This window comes from Hoplias malabaricus, chromosome 6, assembly GCF_029633855.1.
Source record: "Hoplias malabaricus isolate fHopMal1 chromosome 6, fHopMal1.hap1, whole genome shotgun sequence".
NCBI classification, from domain to species: Eukaryota; Metazoa; Chordata; class Actinopteri; order Characiformes; family Erythrinidae; genus Hoplias; species Hoplias malabaricus.
Window position 1 is genome coordinate 7,781,052 of NC_089805.1, and position 17,336 is coordinate 7,798,387.

At 42.0% G+C, this 17,336-nt stretch overlaps 1 protein-coding gene and 1 pseudogene across 1 annotated transcript in view; both read left to right on the plus strand.

Moving 5' to 3' along the window:
- kcnt2b (potassium sodium-activated channel subfamily T member 2b) overlaps positions 1-11,004 on the plus strand; it is a 93,220-nt gene extending 82,216 nt beyond the window's left edge. The window contains exons 22-31 of the mRNA XM_066673794.1: positions 43-215; positions 1,447-1,518; positions 1,639-1,773; positions 2,320-2,431; positions 2,726-2,827; positions 2,976-3,059; positions 3,360-3,488; positions 4,637-4,988; positions 7,654-7,738; positions 8,494-11,004. Coding sequence (XP_066529891.1) covers positions 43-215; positions 1,447-1,518; positions 1,639-1,773; positions 2,320-2,431; positions 2,726-2,827; positions 2,976-3,059; positions 3,360-3,488; positions 4,637-4,988; positions 7,654-7,738; positions 8,494-8,611 — 1,362 coding nt within the window. The 3' untranslated portion in view covers positions 8,612-11,004. The remainder of the gene's footprint in view (positions 1-42; positions 216-1,446; positions 1,519-1,638; positions 1,774-2,319; positions 2,432-2,725; positions 2,828-2,975; positions 3,060-3,359; positions 3,489-4,636; positions 4,989-7,653; positions 7,739-8,493) is intronic.
- A 1,265-nt stretch (positions 11,005-12,269) lies between these two features.
- On the plus strand, positions 12,270-17,293 carry LOC136699431 (C-signal-like; annotated as a pseudogene).
- Positions 17,294-17,336: the final 43 nt, after the last annotated feature.

Genomic DNA, 17,336 nt, shown 5'->3' on the forward strand with positions numbered 1-17,336 from the left:
TCCCTGTACTTCTTTTTAGTCACTGTACTTCTCTCTGAGCAGGCGTGCCCTCACATGCCCTACGAGGACGCTCGCTCCTACGGCTTTAAAAACAAGTTGATCATCGTGTCAGCGGAGAGTGCAGGAAACGGCCTTTACAACTTCATCGTGCCTCTGCGAGCCTATTACAGACCCAAGAAGGAGCTGAACCCCATAGTGCTGCTGCTGGAGAGCGTGTGAGTGCCCTCAGACACAAAGCAAGTCACATATATGCAGCGTTGCAATAGCTACAGCAAAACACCAAACTTTATTTTTGTGCATGTGTCAATCAATGAGCAGCAAACTGACAAAAGCAACAGCAAAGTGGACGGTTTCAGTTCATTTCAAAACAAGGTGTAGCCTTATGATAAAACTGGACAGTGATGAAAATGTATTACTATAACTGTTTACGTTGAAATAATGAACGTGGCACAGAAAATCTAATTAATGTCACATATCTGACTAAATATAACCTATTATTGTAGTTAATTTACATCCATACACAGCAAATTCTCCAGTGTTAATTCAACACTATTAACACTGTTAGTGTAATAATTTAACACTCTCCATGTTAACAACCATAGTGTTGATTTAACACTGGAGAATTTGTTGTGTATATTATTAGTCCAGAGGGGTATATATCATATGACATATCATGACATTCCAAAATGGACACAGTTGGCAATATGCCCCAGTGTGTAAATGCATCTTGACACTCCTTACTACACAACACTAACTGAGCCATCATACTGTGGTGGCTTGAGATTATTATTATGAAACCTAGCTGCAGTCTTGAATGTGATGGAGAAGCAACGCAGGCTTGTAATACAATCATCTGCAGTAAAGCTCTGAGTCATTGGCTTGTTGTTCCCAATTATCTGACTCCAGGCAGGATTTCACAGCGCAGTGTCCCAGAGCTGCAGCAGGTGATTCTGTCCCTTCTGCTGCAATTTGATCAGCAATACAGAGGAAGATACATCAGGGGATCACTTAAGTCACTTTCTCCTGGAGATGTGATGATCGACTTTGTTTCATTTATTTATCTATCTATCTATCTAACTGTTGCAGCCTGTGGTTTTGAAGAAACCGACTTGCAGCCCCTGGTCAGATTTACAGTTAAAAACATAGCATGTCTGTCCAGAGAAAATCAAGTGTTTCCAAATGGTGACTGTTATAAAGTGCTCGTTAAAATGGTTTAGAATACTGGACAATAACAGGTTCATGCTAAATTGTGATATAAAATATCAATGTGATAACACATCTGACACAAATTTCAGTCTGTATTTTAATAAGACACTCAAGGTGTTGAACTGAACATTTAGGCAAAAGAAGCTTCAAAGTGTTGTTCTTTAACTGTCAAATATTTTGACCTCTCTCTCTGCTCTACAGTTTATGGACTCTGCATGTGTGTGTGTGTTTGTTTATCAGACCTGAAGCAGACTTCCTGGAGGCTATCTGCTGGTTTCCCATGGTATTCTACACTGTGGGCTCCATTGACAAGTAAAAGAAGCCTCATGCCTTCACTCAGTTAATTATTTCTGCTGAATTCCTCTTTATGGCCTTAGTTTCGAAATGCCTTGAATATGCTGTGTGTGTGTGTGTGTGTGCGTGTGTGAGAAGTCTGGACAGTCTCCTGCGCTGTGGAGTGACGTTTGCTGACACCATGGTTGTGGTGGATAAGGAAAGCTCTATGATCGCTGAGGAGGACTACATGGCGGATGCCAAAACCATTGTAAATGTACAGACCCTTTTCAGGTATGACACCTTTACAGATGTAAACACTGGACACTGAGCTGCAAAACCAGCCCCTTCTGAGTGAGTCATGTTTGTCATAATTTGTCTGTGAGTTGCTTGGGGTGTGTTTTCACCATGTCTGCGTGATACACACGTTGGTTGGAGCATTGCTGTGAAAAAGCTGAGTGTGTGACTGGGTGTTGCGCCCAGTGATTCTGGGTAAGCTCCATTTTGTGATGCCGCATGTTTTTGTTAGTTTGTTTATTTATGTTTGCAATTGTGATGTCACAATACACTGGTGTATGGCTGCTTTACACAGTCATTAGCTGTGTTTTATTGGGTTCGGTTTCTCACTAAAAGCTTGTCACCACATCAACACGAGTCATGATGTAGACAAGAAGATTTGCTAAAATTTGCACTCTTACAAATTGGGATTGTGGTATAAAAACAATGAATTTTTCAGCCGTACGAGTTTTCTTGATCTTAAATGTAGTCTGCTTGATCGTGTGTGTGTGTGTGTGTGTGTTAGATGTATAACCCTGTTAACATGCTGTTTGTTTCTCACAGGCTTTTTCCAGCACTCAGTATAATCACAGAACTCACTCATCCAGCCAACATGAGGTTCATGCAGTTCAGAGTCAAAGACCACTACTCACTCGCCCTCTCCAAACTAGAGAAGGTTAGTCTCAACTCACAGATATTAGCTGATTTACATCAAACACATAACTCCTACAAATCTACAAATCATTCTTAATCCAAGGCATGAATCCAGGATTTTCAAAGACAGAGACAAAGGTAACCAATTTAACCTTAATTGTCATACATTTGTTTAGGAAAAACAATAGCCTATTGTTCTCACGATGTTTTAAAACACTCATAATTCCATGGGGTCCAGACGTTTGACTGTAAATTAGTTTTGTGCAACATCAGAAGATAATCAGTACCATGCATTTGGTGTGTTTTGGCCCTGCAGAAAGAGCGAGAGAGGGGCTCCAACTTGGTGTTCATGTTCCGGTTACCCTTTGCTGCCGGGAAGGTGTTCAGTGTCAGTATGCTGGACACTCTGCTCTATCAGGTAACAGTGCTCTAGTAATAAACACTCAGCTATTCTCTTTATCCATCCACTGCTGGTGTGTGGTAATGCATCTGCAGGACCGAAAGTGATACGTAAGGGTGAGATGTTTGGACACTGAAGTGCTCTCTGTTATGTTTATATGTGCTAGTCGTTTGTGAAGGACTACATGATCTCCATTACCAGACTCTTGCTGGGACTGGACTCGATGCCTGGCTCTGGTTTCCTCTGTGCTGTGAGTATGACCTCAGATTTTACTCATCTACTGGAGGAAAAACCCATTCATTTAGTGCCAGGATGATGATGAGTGATGTTATGACCAAGGTCAGAGATTGCTGTGTCAAAATTCCATCATCAACAGAGCAACAGATATGGTCCAAAAAGACCTAGAATAAGTAGTTGCTGCAATAATTTACATAGAAAATATTGAATGTCTTAGCATTCCCCTGTAAGTTACCTTTAGACCTATCAGGAAAAATCACCGCAAGTGATAATAATGATAATTAAGTTTGATTTTGACTCTATGAACTTCTAGATGAAAATCACGGAGGAAGATCTATGGATCCGCACCTACGGCCGGCTCTACCAGAAGCTCTGCTCGTCCACAGGAGACATCCCTATCGGCATTTACCGCACAGAGGCTCAAAAACTTCCTGTGTCTGAGGTATAGAAACCCATTTTTATTTATAACCCAGTATTTACAGAACTTTTACCCAGTCATTATTGTCTCCCATAAACTGAACATCTCCAATCACACACACTGCCACAGTGACTGGGATGGTTAGGGCAAGCATGTGCTTTCTCCAAAACACTTAATGTGAGCCACCATCATTGGACTGCCCCATATACCTGTGGTGTGATAAAGAGCTCTGGGGTTCCAGCTGATTTTGAGCCTAGGGAACATGTAAAATCGAATAAAATAATGTCGACTACATGATAAAACCCATATATCACTCATAATACACACTGGACCGTGGTATTACAACCATAAAGTGTAGCTTTGGAGGTATACTAGCAGTTACAACATTAGCAATCGACAGTAAAGTATTTATTACCAGAATCTATGTCCAATGCTAAAAACTGAGCTAATCCGGCTAAAGTAAGCAGGGGCTACCACTCGCCTTCATTCATCAGTTCATCAACTCTCAAAACCGGATTATAACATTGTCCTCAACAAAGCGTGGGTTCCATCGACACAAAGTATAACTTCAGTCATTTAATCCACATATCAATTTCAGTAAAATAGTGTAAATTCAGTCCAGTATTAACTCTTGTATGGCTGCTCATTTCCCCTCTCTTTATCTCTTCTTTGCTCTCTCTGCCATATAATGTCTGTAGCGGGATTACATAGCTAGATTCTTCTTAGCTAAGCAACCATTGCTATGCCTGTGAGCTATGTGCGGTAAAGCTATGTGCCATTTCTCGTGAGAGTCCTTAGCCTCGTGATTCAGAAATTGCTTAGTGCAGTAAACCAGCAGAGGACCTTACGTAGCCGCAACAGAGGCTCTATTCTCCCGATTACAGCTCTGTGAAACATTACAATCATTTAGAAGCTGTATTTTAAGGTAGAAATACTACATAGTGTTCCTTTAATGTACACTCAGCTTTTTGTAATAATGTGAACCCAAAAAAGGGTTCAGTGCCATTAGCTCCCTCTTGTGGAGAATTTTCACACTGCTAAACACAGCTTTATAAAGACCAATGGATACATTGACTAATGACTAATAAATTATGATCTCTCAGGTACATCAGATTTAGATATATCATGTAGCTCTGAGATAAATCAGTATTAATGTGTCTTGTCACTATTAGTCTCAGGTGTCCATCACAGTGGAGGACTATGAGGACACCCGGGAGCCTCGGGAGCCCCTCCTGTGCCGTTCAGGCCCCCACCGTAACTCCACCTCCTCTGAACCTCCTTCCTCCTCTTCCTCCTCCTCCCATGCTTCCGAGCACCCGCTGCTGAGGAGGAAGAGCATGCAGTGGGCTCGGCGACTGAGCCGGAAGGGGGGCCGGGGCCCAAGCGCAGCCAAGGGCCCAAACAGTGCTGCCGAGCGCATCAGCCAGCAGAGACTCAGCTTGTTCCGCCGCTCAGAAAGACAGGAGCTCAACGCCCTTGTCCGAACACGCATGAAACACCTGGGTCTATCGCCCTCTGGATTCAGTGAGTGTGTGTGTGTGTGTGTTTGTTTTAGGGGTGTAAATGTATTATGAAATCTCAAATGGAACGTTTTTGTAATTCATTATAAATTTCATTCCATTTTCAATGTACTTCAATCACCACAATCAGTTTGATACATGACATTGCACTGATGCTTAGTGGTAGTGATGTGTGTGTGTGTGTGTGTGTGCCACACCTGTTACCTCTGCCTGTCGGAGAAGCTGTTTAGTGCTCTGCTCTGGTGTCATAACTCACGCACCATCACTTTATTGAAACGCGCTAAAACATCCAGCTGTTCTCTCCTTTGCTCTCTCTCCTGACGCTTCTGTCCATCTGTTTCTCCAATCTGTTGACCACAATTATCTCTGTGAGAATGTGTCCATTAATGCTGGGTGCTTGTCCTGATACCATTATAATAAGCATGTTAGGGAACACAACAGAATTAACCATTTAGGGTTCTCCTCCAAGCATTTTGTAAACATGCAACATCTTTTAAATGTCTCAAAGCAAGCCCATATCTTCACCTGTGCTTAATTAAATCAGCACTAAAATAGCTTCTTTTTTCTCCCAGTGTCGGAGTGGGTTTCCTCCCACAGTCCAAAAACATGTTAGTATGTTGATTGACTATGCAAAAATGTCCATATTTGTGAGTGTGTGAGTGAGTATTGGCACTCTTCCACTGCATAGAACCTACACGACTCGACTCGGCGCGGCTCTTTTGCTTTTCCACTGGCCAAATCTCCGGGTTCCAATCGTGCAGATTAGGTACTAAATGGAGACGTGTAAACCCTGCAGAGCGCTGATTGGCCAGAGCCATGTCAATCACCATGAAACGCACAGCTCATTCAAATCCAGCACCATCTCTCCGCTTGTAAATCCTCTTTCACGTTTATTTTGATCGGACTCACAACAGCAGCTCATAACTTTACCTCGAGGTGTTTAGTGAGATTAGCGAATACATGATGAGTAAACAGCGCCTAACTTTCTGCTGCTGTTATTGTGTTTTTTGAATAGCCAGCGATCCCTGTTAGAGAAGGGGATTTGCAGGGTCACCAGGTCCATTTTGCTGGTGAACACTGCCAGTGGAAAAGTGACAAGCTTTAAGCGAGCTGAGCCGTGTAGAGTTGAGTCGATTAGAGCCGGACCCATGTGGTGGAAAAGCGACAAACGTGAGTCCTTTGATGGAGTGGTGCCCAACCAGTGTGTATCCCAGCCTTGCACCCAGTGATTCTTGATAGCCTCCGGACACACAGCGACCCTGAACAGGATGAAGTAGGGTGACCAGACGTCCTCTTTTACCCGCACATGTCCTCTTTTTTAGACTTAAAATAATGTCCGGGCGGAATTTCACAAACGTCCGGCATTTTGTTTTTCTAGAGCTTACATAGAACTTCGAGAAGTTTCGTTCACAAACTAGTCCCGCCCTCCCCTACTCCGATTGGTTCACTTGAGTGAGAAGGGGGCGTGGTGAAGTAGCCTAAAATCTTCTGATTGGACGGTCTGACTGTAGAGCCACCGTTATTGGTCGATAACCTTCACTGTAAACATTTAATTGGTCAGTCTGCACGTCAGTAGTCCTTGTTTACGTCAGGCAAAGCTCATGTACCTACCCTCATCTCGAGCAGCTATGCCGAGTTCTTGAAATTCCCATGTTTTCCCATGTGTAGCAAATAAAGGTGTAAAGGACCTAAAAGCACACATAGGTTCAGCTAACAGCTAAGTATACAACGGTAGCTAACGGTATATACACCTCCACCCCCCCCCCCCCCCCCCGGGTCTTTTTCACCATCTCAGATCTGGTCATCCTAGATGAAGAAAATACAGAACATGATTGAGTGAATGAATAAATAGCTAGTCAACAAGCTAGAAGACCCACATTCTTCTTCTTCCTTCTTGTATGGTGAATATGAAGCGCATAGCACCACCTACTGGACCACAAATGCAGTTCTGTCAAACTTTTGCTTCCAGTACGAGTTTAAAGAAACATCAAAACGTTCCTCAAATACACATTTACAGTTTTGAAAGCATTTTCAATGTGTACTGTCATAGTCCTTCAAGTGTTTTTGTTCCTTTAGCTTCTCAGTTATCTGCTGAGTCTGACTGCCTGTCTGATCTAGACTCTGTATGCATTATAAGTTGTGTTAGATTACTATTATTTGTTATAATTTGATAGTATGCTCTGATCTCTGCTGGGTTTCCGTGTGTTTGATGTCAGTGCTGAGTGCGCTATAGATTGTGTTCTGTGTTTTTTTTTTTAAACATGTGCCCTGTCTGATTACTATTGGTTTTCAGTGTGTGTGTTTGATCTCACTGTATGTGGTTGTGCAATACAGATTGTGTGTACCTTTTTGTGTGTACCTTTTTGTTAAATTGTGCTCTCTGTCTGAACTCTATCGATTTTTCCTCTCTGTCCGATCCAGTGTGGCTTTTACTGTTTGTCTGATCTGTGTTTTTTTGGACACTGCCAGATTCTGTGCTGCTGCTGTGGTTGCCATTTGTCCACCCAGCTTTTTTTTATTTTTTTATTTTTTTTTTTATTTTTTTTTTTTGCTGTAGGGTGTGTGCTCTTTTACCGTTTACCCGCCCTTTGTCTGATCTCTCTGGGCATTGGCTGTGAACTGTAGGCAGTATCAGACTCTGTGTTCTCTGTTTACATGTCTGGTTTAAGACGGGATGACAGACCAAGGCAACAGACTCTCCTACATCCTTATCAACCCTTCCCCCGACACGAGACTTGAGTTGCATGATGTTGTGTAAGTAATGAAAACTGATATTAACCACAATATAAGCAGATGTCTATGACTTTTATACTCCGTAAAGACCTATGTTCACATTACCAGGCTGTTGTGACTTGTTTACCTGAATGTGACACAACTGTGTGACCCATCAACATTTCAAATCTGAACTTTCCAAATAAGATTTGAATCATTGTTTTTTTATATGGTTCTAAATTGGAAATGTGTCCAATTCATGGGCGTGCAACATGAATGTGAATGGTCCGATCTGGTTTTACGCCTGTTTTTGCCTGTACACCTGTGTTTAGTCTTGTAATTCTCAGCCAGCAGCAACATGCAGGCTGTGTCTCAAATGGCTTTGTCCTTCCTACATAGTGCACTGCAGGTGCAACAATTCAATGCACTGAATATTAGAAAAGCAGCCGTTCTTGTGAGAGCTGAATATAAATGGATTTGTGACAGACATATTGGGTAGAGAAGCCATCATTTAAGGACCTACAATGTGCTTGGGGACCCATTTGGGATGGAGGCCTATAAACCAATCAATGTGCCGTTACAGAGACAGATTAATTACAGCCAGATACAGGTCACTGATTATGAACCAGCTCCTCACAGAACACGATGTATGGGCTTTTGAAAATAACACTCCTAGCTTCACCTGGGCTTTTAGCTGTTAGTGAATGGCTATACTTCACCTGCCTCCCCATCTAGTGAGGATAATGCACACAGTTCTTGTTCACTAAAATGCAAAATACTTGTCTGTCCTCATCCAGGTATCTGATCCGGCCTGATCCTCTGTCCCTGATGCCCAATCAGAGCAGCGGCCGCAAACCTGGTGCAGTCAGAACCGAGTGCCACAGGTTCGACACGCAGGACAGCACCCACCTGTGATGGGACACCAGCAACAGATGCCACTATAACAGGGGCTGGGAGAGTGCAGGAATCAGAGTGGGTGAGAGAGAGAGAGAGAGAGAGAGAGAGAGACCGGAAGAGAATGGACTGTGAATTGAAACTACAGACTTGTAGTGAGTCGCTGACAGCTGTTTCTTTTATATCCGGAGGCCTGTCAAGTGCATGGACCTTTTAGCGTCTCATTTCCATTTTATTTATTTATTTATGCATCAGGTTTGTGTTTTTGTTTCAATGCAAGGACGCTGAGGCCACATAAGTGCATTTAAATAAACCTGTACTTTGTATTAGTCCTTGTGCATGTGAATGTATGTTAAATAGCCAACACTGCCAATCTTAACCTGGATTGCCAAAGGAACACATTTGTCGGGTGTATGTTAAAGTTAAAGGGGATGGGTTTTCTCTTCTGTCTGTTTCTGTATTATGAGCAGTCCATGTCCTTTAGCTGCTCAGTGGGTATCGATCCAGGTTCATTTTCTTTTTCATGTTAAGCTCCAGTCATTTCACAGGGGCTGTCAAATCCTTCATAAGCGTTTGATACGCTTTGACTTTTTCAGCTCCCGGTGGACTGTAGTCAAGCTTGTCAACAACATGCTGGGCCAAACGCGAGCTTATTAACTGGGCACTGAACCAAATGAGTGAACTTCATCCCTCTTCCCCTCACGTTAGACAGCCGTCCTCAGAGGAGACGGTTGATCCTTCTGTGCCGCTAATGACTTCACGCCATAGACACCGAATAAACTGCATCGTTTTTGTCACGTTTTTCCAACGTTTGCATTGTTAAAGATTGTTCGTTTGTTGGTTTGATCTCCCTCCGTTTATCTAGCTTGTCGTTTTTGTCCTCTTTCTGTCTGAGAACACTGTTGGCGTGCATGTGGACGAGGCTGCATGCCGATGCAGGGTTTTAAAGGATGTCTCGGACTAGCCATACAGACTGACCGCTTTGTGCTCCTGCTGCACCGGGGCAACTGCTGCCTTCATTCAGTGCCATTCACACACACAAGCATTATGTACAGAATAAAGTGATCAAAACCAAACACACGGCTTTGTATGGGTTTCACCTGAACAGTCGCACTGGTCAATTCACAGAGGATCGGGCTGGTACAGTACACGATTTCAGCCTCCAATAATAAAAAAAAAAAAAGATATCCAGCTCAAACATCCCCCTCTCCACTTGGCAAATGCCAACCAACATTGGAAAGCATTGTATGACCCTTGAACCTTGTTTTGGAAGCTTGTGCAATGGGAAGACTGAACTACTAACCTTCAAAAGTCAAGAAAGATGAGACCATGGAATCCAGCTTGAATAACAGCTCTCTTCATCTGGGCTAACAATTTCTGAAAAGATTACAGAAGTCGTTTAGGAGGTGTGCTGGGGTGCCCTGGAGACCAGTTTGAGAACCAGCATTCAGCAGATGAGCTACGGTTTACAGAGTGGTGGGGTAATGGGTGAGTTAGGTGTTACTAAGGAAGTGGCAAGTCAGTGGAAATCGAAAGTAGGGGTTCCTAATAAAATGGCCGGTACGTGGACATATAAAGTCAGGGGTTTTTAAGGAGTAGAAGTAGATGTAAAGCTATTGGGTAATACCTCTGCCTTCTATTCAGAAACTCCAGCTCACTGTGTGGGTAACGAGTTGAGAGCTGGTGTAGCGCTGTCTATAATAAAGACTAGGGTGCAATTCCCTGTCCTGGCAGCCACAGGGTAGAGCTACCATATTAGGTCAATTAATGTATGTATATAATTGAGTTAGCAAATACCACACAGTTTTAATATATGCCCCTTGTCTTGGAATCTCCCCAGATCGATGCTTCCCAAGTGAGCAGTGGATTTGTGTCTGAAACCTTGGCCTTTACCCTCCATTCTTGTTAGTACACGTACGTTCTGCTGGAGTGTGTGTTCTGTCAGTGCACTGTGACAAGGTCTTTGTGCGGCTGTCAGTGTGTGTGTGTGTGTGAGAGAGGATGAATAATGTTCAGGTTGACTGATGTGAAGTGTGGAAATGGAAATGGTGAGAGCCCTGGGCTCTTGAGCCTGAGCGCAGAGGAGAGGACTCATCATCATTACCGCACTAATAGCACTCCAGTTAATACTCGCAATTATTATTAGTTACAATTAGTCTTCAATTTCTATCGCTGTCTGGTACAAAGTGCTCGAACACGACCCTTTCTCCATAGATCTCAGTCGATCCATACTCCCTTTTGTTCTGATTTCACTGCTTTAAAATTTATTTCTGTGATATAAGCTGAGACATTCTGTTGAAAGGCACAGATTCTGAAACACAGTTGTGTTTATAAGTGGAAGAGGAGATGTTTTATTGTTATTTGTGCTTGTTGAGAGGATATTGTTGTGGGTGGAGCCTTGATTACAGATAAAAAAGAAAATACTTTACAGGCTGTGTACGTTCCATCAAGTTGTTTATCTATTTTGAATTAACAATTAAAATACCGAAGACAATGTGTTTTTCATGTTTCTATTGCTATTGAAGTAAATCTAAACAAAAACATCTGGATTTCTCTTTCAGAATGTTTATAAAATAAGTAAATACACTGTAAAAAATTGCTGTGAATTTACAGCAAGTCTGCTACAGTATTTTATTGTAAATCACAGTATTTACAGTAAATTATTGTATTACTCAATTACAGTAATATGCTGTAAATTTGAAATACAGTAGTGTTCCTGTAAAAATACGGTAATGCCTGGGAACTCTGCTGCCAGTATTTTACTGTAAAATTTACAAGAATTTTTTTACAGTGTACCTTTGTTTTTGTTTTTTTGTTTTTTTCCAAGTTTACACAATAAAATGAAAAAAAAATCTACTTTCTAGTCTGTTTACATAACTCTGAGTATCAAAGCCTGCGTGAGCTTTGGAAAGAAGATGTGCAAAAACAAAATATTTACGATTTTCAGAACATTGTGAATGGAATATCCAGTTGTTTTTTGGTGTTGTCTCCTGTATTTTAATTTGAAAAAGAAAAAAAACAAAACAAAACAGAAAACCCCATTGACAGAAGGTACACGGACTATACTTCATCACCTTGACATCAGAACAAATGGAAAAATTCAGAAATACAGATTCAAACCTGACATCACAATGTAAGTGATATGCTAAAGTAACGAATTATAATTACATAAATGTACATTAGCTTTACAGCTAACCCCTGTTACAGTGTCTTTTCAGTGTTGCTGCCTGAGCTGGGAATTGAACCCCAGCATGCAGTGTAGAGTCAAGTGATGTTATCCACTGTACGTAAGCTGTTAGTAACACACTAATTTCCCTGCGGGGATCAATAAAGGTTTGATGCTAATAATACATTGTTAGCGGGACCTCAGCTCAACTCCTTAATGCTTAATGTTAAAATATGTAAGTAGCATTTTCATGAATTCAGTCACCTAATTCAGTTTCTCTAACATGAAAATCAATGACCTGTTTTACTGTGTGTTATCATGCCAATTCACAATGATAAGGCATTTTAATCTCCTCCACCCTTTATCTTCACATCTCTCCACCCAAGGCCTACTGCCTGACAAGGCACATGTTTCAGCTGTAGGCGTGAGGAATGTATAGACTTTAACCTATATAAAAGGATGCTCAGGCAGCTTCTATGTCCAGAGAAACAGCAGTCAATAAAGTGCTGAGAAATGGCCAGGGTAAAACCATGTAATGTCCTGACCACTGGGGGCTAACAGAGGCCTTGGTTTAGAGATGGTCCGGCAGCTGGTGGATGGACCCTGTCTGACCCAGAAGATCTTCACTGGGTGTCGGGACCGTGATGGACCTCAGTCACAAGTGAGTTGGCAGCAGTCTTGTCTTTATTGCAACTTAATTTAATTGTAGTCTTATATCACAAAAAAATTAAAGTTTTAACACACTGGAAATATATAAAATCCAGAATTTTATATCCTTGTATTTAAAGGCTAAGCACCACTTAATGGACCTCCATGAATATTTCACATTATTTTAGTTACTGACAGATATAAGTGTGAATTAAAATGAAAATAGCAGCTTAATTTGCTTTAAAACTGACAATTTTATTAAATTGACGGAAAAACCCGAGCTCGCTACGGAAATTCTCGAACGCGACCGTGACGTCACTGGTGCGCAACAGCTGAACAACGCCGCGGTAAAACACCGTTATAACTGACTGTTATGACAGTATCTAGCTAAATAACCAACATTATTCATGACAATAGCCTAGCAATAAGCTAAACTCAAATGTAGAGGTACCGTTATTCTTGTAAATGTGATCGAAGTCGAACTCGAATTCCTCCGACACTATAAACCTCCGTAATGCAGCTACGTAGCCGAGTATAATCTGAGCCACCGAGTTTAGCGAGTCAAGCTAACGTTAACTAACACCAACTAAAACAGGCGAAGTGAGTGTCCTTACCCTGTTTACCTCCATGTTACAGAGGCTCTTGAACACCTTTCGTTGGTGTCCTTACATGCCCATATTGTTGGAAAAGCGCCAGTGAAATGAGCTACAGATAACGGAGTGAGCGGATGGTCCTTTCCAAAGTGCCCGTTTAAAGTTGACAAATTAAGTCCATTTTCTGGATATTTTGGGATCTTTGGGCCATTTGTTCACAGATGTCCCACTGTACATTGAATGATTGCAGCCAGAAACAACACACCTTTTCGTCATTTTGCATTAAATTAAGTGCAGCTTCTAGAGTGTTGTCCACCATCTACGTCACAGGCAAGACGCCTATTAGAGTTTCCCAACACCGTTTGGGGGGGGGGACCAACGGTCTTTTAAACCTTATTCCTTGAATTAGTAAGAAATAACGTTTTCTGACTATCAATAAACACAAGTTAGGGCTCTTTTAATTAATTTATTTATTTTTTCTTATATGTTACACTCTAAATCATCTAAAAATTTCCAGTGGGCGTGTACTCACTTCTGCTTGGTAAATAAGCAAAAAATAGACCTTGGCCACAACATAAAGTATTTACAGTTTGTGGTGAAAACAAGCCCTGTGTTTTTCACTCTGGAAGCCTGTAAGAAAAGTGGGAAAAACCTGGGTGTGTTTGATTTTTGCTGTTTAGGCTTTGAGAGATTTGGTGAAGAAGCACTCGAACATCATCACAATCATCTGTATTAGTAAACATCAGCAGGTTTAATTTTTATGTCATTTTCCAACCTACAGCAGTCTGATGGTTCCTAAGTAACAACAATCAACAATAGTGCTCACAGTGGGCTATACACACACACTTATAAATGAATGTGCTATTTGACTAATTGTTAGTTGTTGTATTACTTGGCAACAAAAGCCTACTGTTACTGAAGCCCATTGTTTGTCAGAAGACTTATTTACTATGGTTTCTATCGTATATAAATGTAATTATATACCGAACATGCATCCGTTTTATTTTACCATGATGTCACAAAAGCAATAAGCTATTCCATGGTCTGTGATGCTTTTACTAGTTTATTAATCATCTAATTAAAAAACTAGTGGTTGGCACCACACCTAATGTTCCAAAAATACAAGTATTTTGGCTGTCATTCATTCACCTCATAACTGTGGTAAAAGCAACATGCAGCTTTTGGTGACTTATTGGTTTTACATGAGAGAACAGGCCAAGAGAACACATGAAATGAGCCAGGCCTAGGCTTGCCGTTAGGAAACAGTCTTTCTTCTTTGAAGTTATGTAAGATAAACTAATGAAAAGCGTGGCTCAGAAAAATTGAATTCCTTTTTAACAGCCTCCATCAGACACTTCTGACCCCAGCAGCATCAAAGAGTCTGCTGCAGCTGTGGGCGCCAAGCTCGGGGACAAGGGGCTGAATGTTCTGGTGAATAACGCTGGAGTTGTCTCTCATGGAAACCTGACGACATGCTCCAGGCTTTCAGAACCAACATGATCGGACTCATGTCTGTCACCAAGGTAACGAACAGAACTTATTTTCACCAGATTGCTCTGAGAAGGGGTTGACCTTTGGTCCGATTTTGGCAATGAAAATATCAGAAAGAAAATCTCCACAGTTGCACAGTTACCCCAGATGTAGTCAGTCATCCAAGACAAGTTCGGAGAAGTAGGTAGAGGTCAAAGCTGTGTGTGCTTCATTCATCCAGTCAGTTGTGAGTTTGAAGCCTGGACTCATAAGCCAAAAGTCAGGAAGGAATACACTCTTAAGAGGGCTCTAGTCTATCGCAGGGCAGCTTGTGTACACCTGCTCATCCTAAACACTACTGAACAGATACTCGTTTTGGATGGTGGGCAGTTAAACCTTTGGCCTTGGGCCTATGGAATTCATGCTGCTCTGGAGCATCCCATGCTTGTCTATGGATATTACACAAGCTGTGTTTTTACAACTGAACCTTACATTATTGTTGCTGAATTTCTTAATTATAAAGCGTTAATCTAAGGAAATCTTCATACATAAAAACAGAAAAGCAAGTTGATAAATTATAATGTAGGAGCCTCCCCTTTAATTAACATTTTCTGGCATTAGGAATAATAACCATACCTTCGCACTGCTGCCAAAAATAGCAGCAAGCCGGGTATGTCCTGTGGTAAAGCAGCTGTGATCAACATCTCCAGTGGACTTAGCTCCATGAGCTCCATCCCCCAGCTTTACTCTGTCTTCCTTGCATTCTCTTACAATGTCAGCAAGGTATGCCTGAAAATGTCCTGTTCAAGGATGGATGAGCACGTTCATTATTAAATTGAGGAGTGTGGTGTGTTCTCCCTGTGACCGCGTGGGTTTCCTCCGGGTGACTGTCTGTGAGGAGTGTGGTGTGTTCTCCCTGTGTCCGTGTGGGTTTACTCTGGGTGACTGTCTGTGAGGAGTGTGGTGTGTTCTCCCTGTGTCTGTGTGGGTTTCTTCCGGGTGACTGTCTGTGAGGAGTGTGGTGTGTTCTCCCTGTGTCTGCGTGGGTTTCCTCTGGGTGACTGTCTGTAAGGAATGTGGTGTGTTCTCCCCGTGTCTGCGTGGGTTTCCTCTGGGTGACTGTCTGTGAGGAGTGTGGTGTGTTCTCCCCGTGTCTGCGTGGGTTTCCTCCTGGTGACTGTGTGTGAGGAGTTGGTGTGTTCTCCCTGTGTCTGAGTGGGTTTCCTCCGGGTGCTCCGGTTTCCTCCCACAGTCCAAAAACACACGTTGGTAGGTGGATTGGAGACTCAAATGTGTCTAAAGGTGTGAATGAATGTGTGAGTGTGTATCACCCTGTAAAGGACTGGCGCCCCCTCCAGGGTGTATTTGCACATTGCGCCCAGTTATTCCAGGTAGGCTTCAGACCCACTGCAAGACTGAACTGGATAAGTTGTTACAGTCAGTGAATGAATGAATGAATATATAAAGTGTAGGCTCATGCAATGTTTGGTATGAAAGACAGTGGTGTGATCATCTACACTATACCATCCTTTTACAGAACCAGTTCCTAAAGCTCAGATGATGCAACTTGTGAACTCAGGCTGAAGTGAACATGTTAACAGTGTGCGCTGCTCTGGAGCTGAAGGAAGATTGTGTGCTGTGTTACACCCAGGCTGGGCACGCAGGAGGACAACATGTGAGTATGGACAAAGTCCTTATAGGAATGTCTGTCCAATCAACAGTCATCTTCTTGCACCCATTCACATAAGACAGTACTTCAGATGGTTTAACAGCTAGCTTACGGGTTCTTCTGAAGGGCAGGACCTATCTTCTAATCAGACATCCACCATGTTATGAGCTTTAACATTCATTTATAACCAGTGAACTGTCATCTCATTTATAATGTCGCTGTTACAGGGCTGTAATTATGAGAAACTGAGGGGAAGGCAAGGTGAAACATTGGGACCTTGCCACTGAAGGGAAATGAACTGCAAGCTTTAAAGCTATTTCCAAATATGAAACTAATTTGTCCTGTACCATGTCAACATAATCTCTCCTCTAGGACTCTGAGTGTATTTATATGTGTATATTATTCATTTTAAATGGATGGATATATAAAACGAGAGTAGCAAGTCAGTTAACTGGGAGATTTGCAATAGGGACCTGATGCGTTTCATACCCTGCAGCTGCAAGCCTGTCCCTGATCATTGAGTTACTACATGAAACTGACTCCAGTCAGAAGTTCTAAAGCAGTTTTATTTTACCAGCTCATTACCCACAAACAAACTGTTATGTCACTGGCATAGCATTTTTGCCTGTTGTCCAAATTTTGCATGAATGGACCAATAGAAACGCTCCAATTAATAAACAAACAACCCATTAAACACAAATAATGTTTTAGTGCCTGTCTAAATGTTAGTCCTGTCAGTGTGAGATCACCATTTTGATCACCTCACTCTGTGACATCAGTTTTGTTGGAAATCGGACGAGTAAAACAGCCCAAAAGTGCTTTAGTCACTTCTGTTTATTTCAGAACACATTCAAAAGTGGTCAGGTGTCGGTCATTTGACCCACGGCTGTGTGTTAGCTGACCTTTGCTTGGAACCCCTTATTAGGATCATGTTAACTGTCTGTTTCCTGTTACAATAATGATAGAGTCACCTCCAGCAAAGCTGACCGCTGAGCTTTGGCTTCCCTTTTCTTGTTTCTTCCCCCAGGCGCCAATGAAGGCCAAGCAAAGTGTTGAGGGTCTGCTGAAAGTGATGAGTACATTCAGCGAACAGCATCATGGGAGATTCTTGGACTACTGTGGAAAATTCACACGTTTCTAGGAAGTTAATATGGATAAAGTGATGTGCAAAATCTGAACACATTTAGTTAAATTACACAT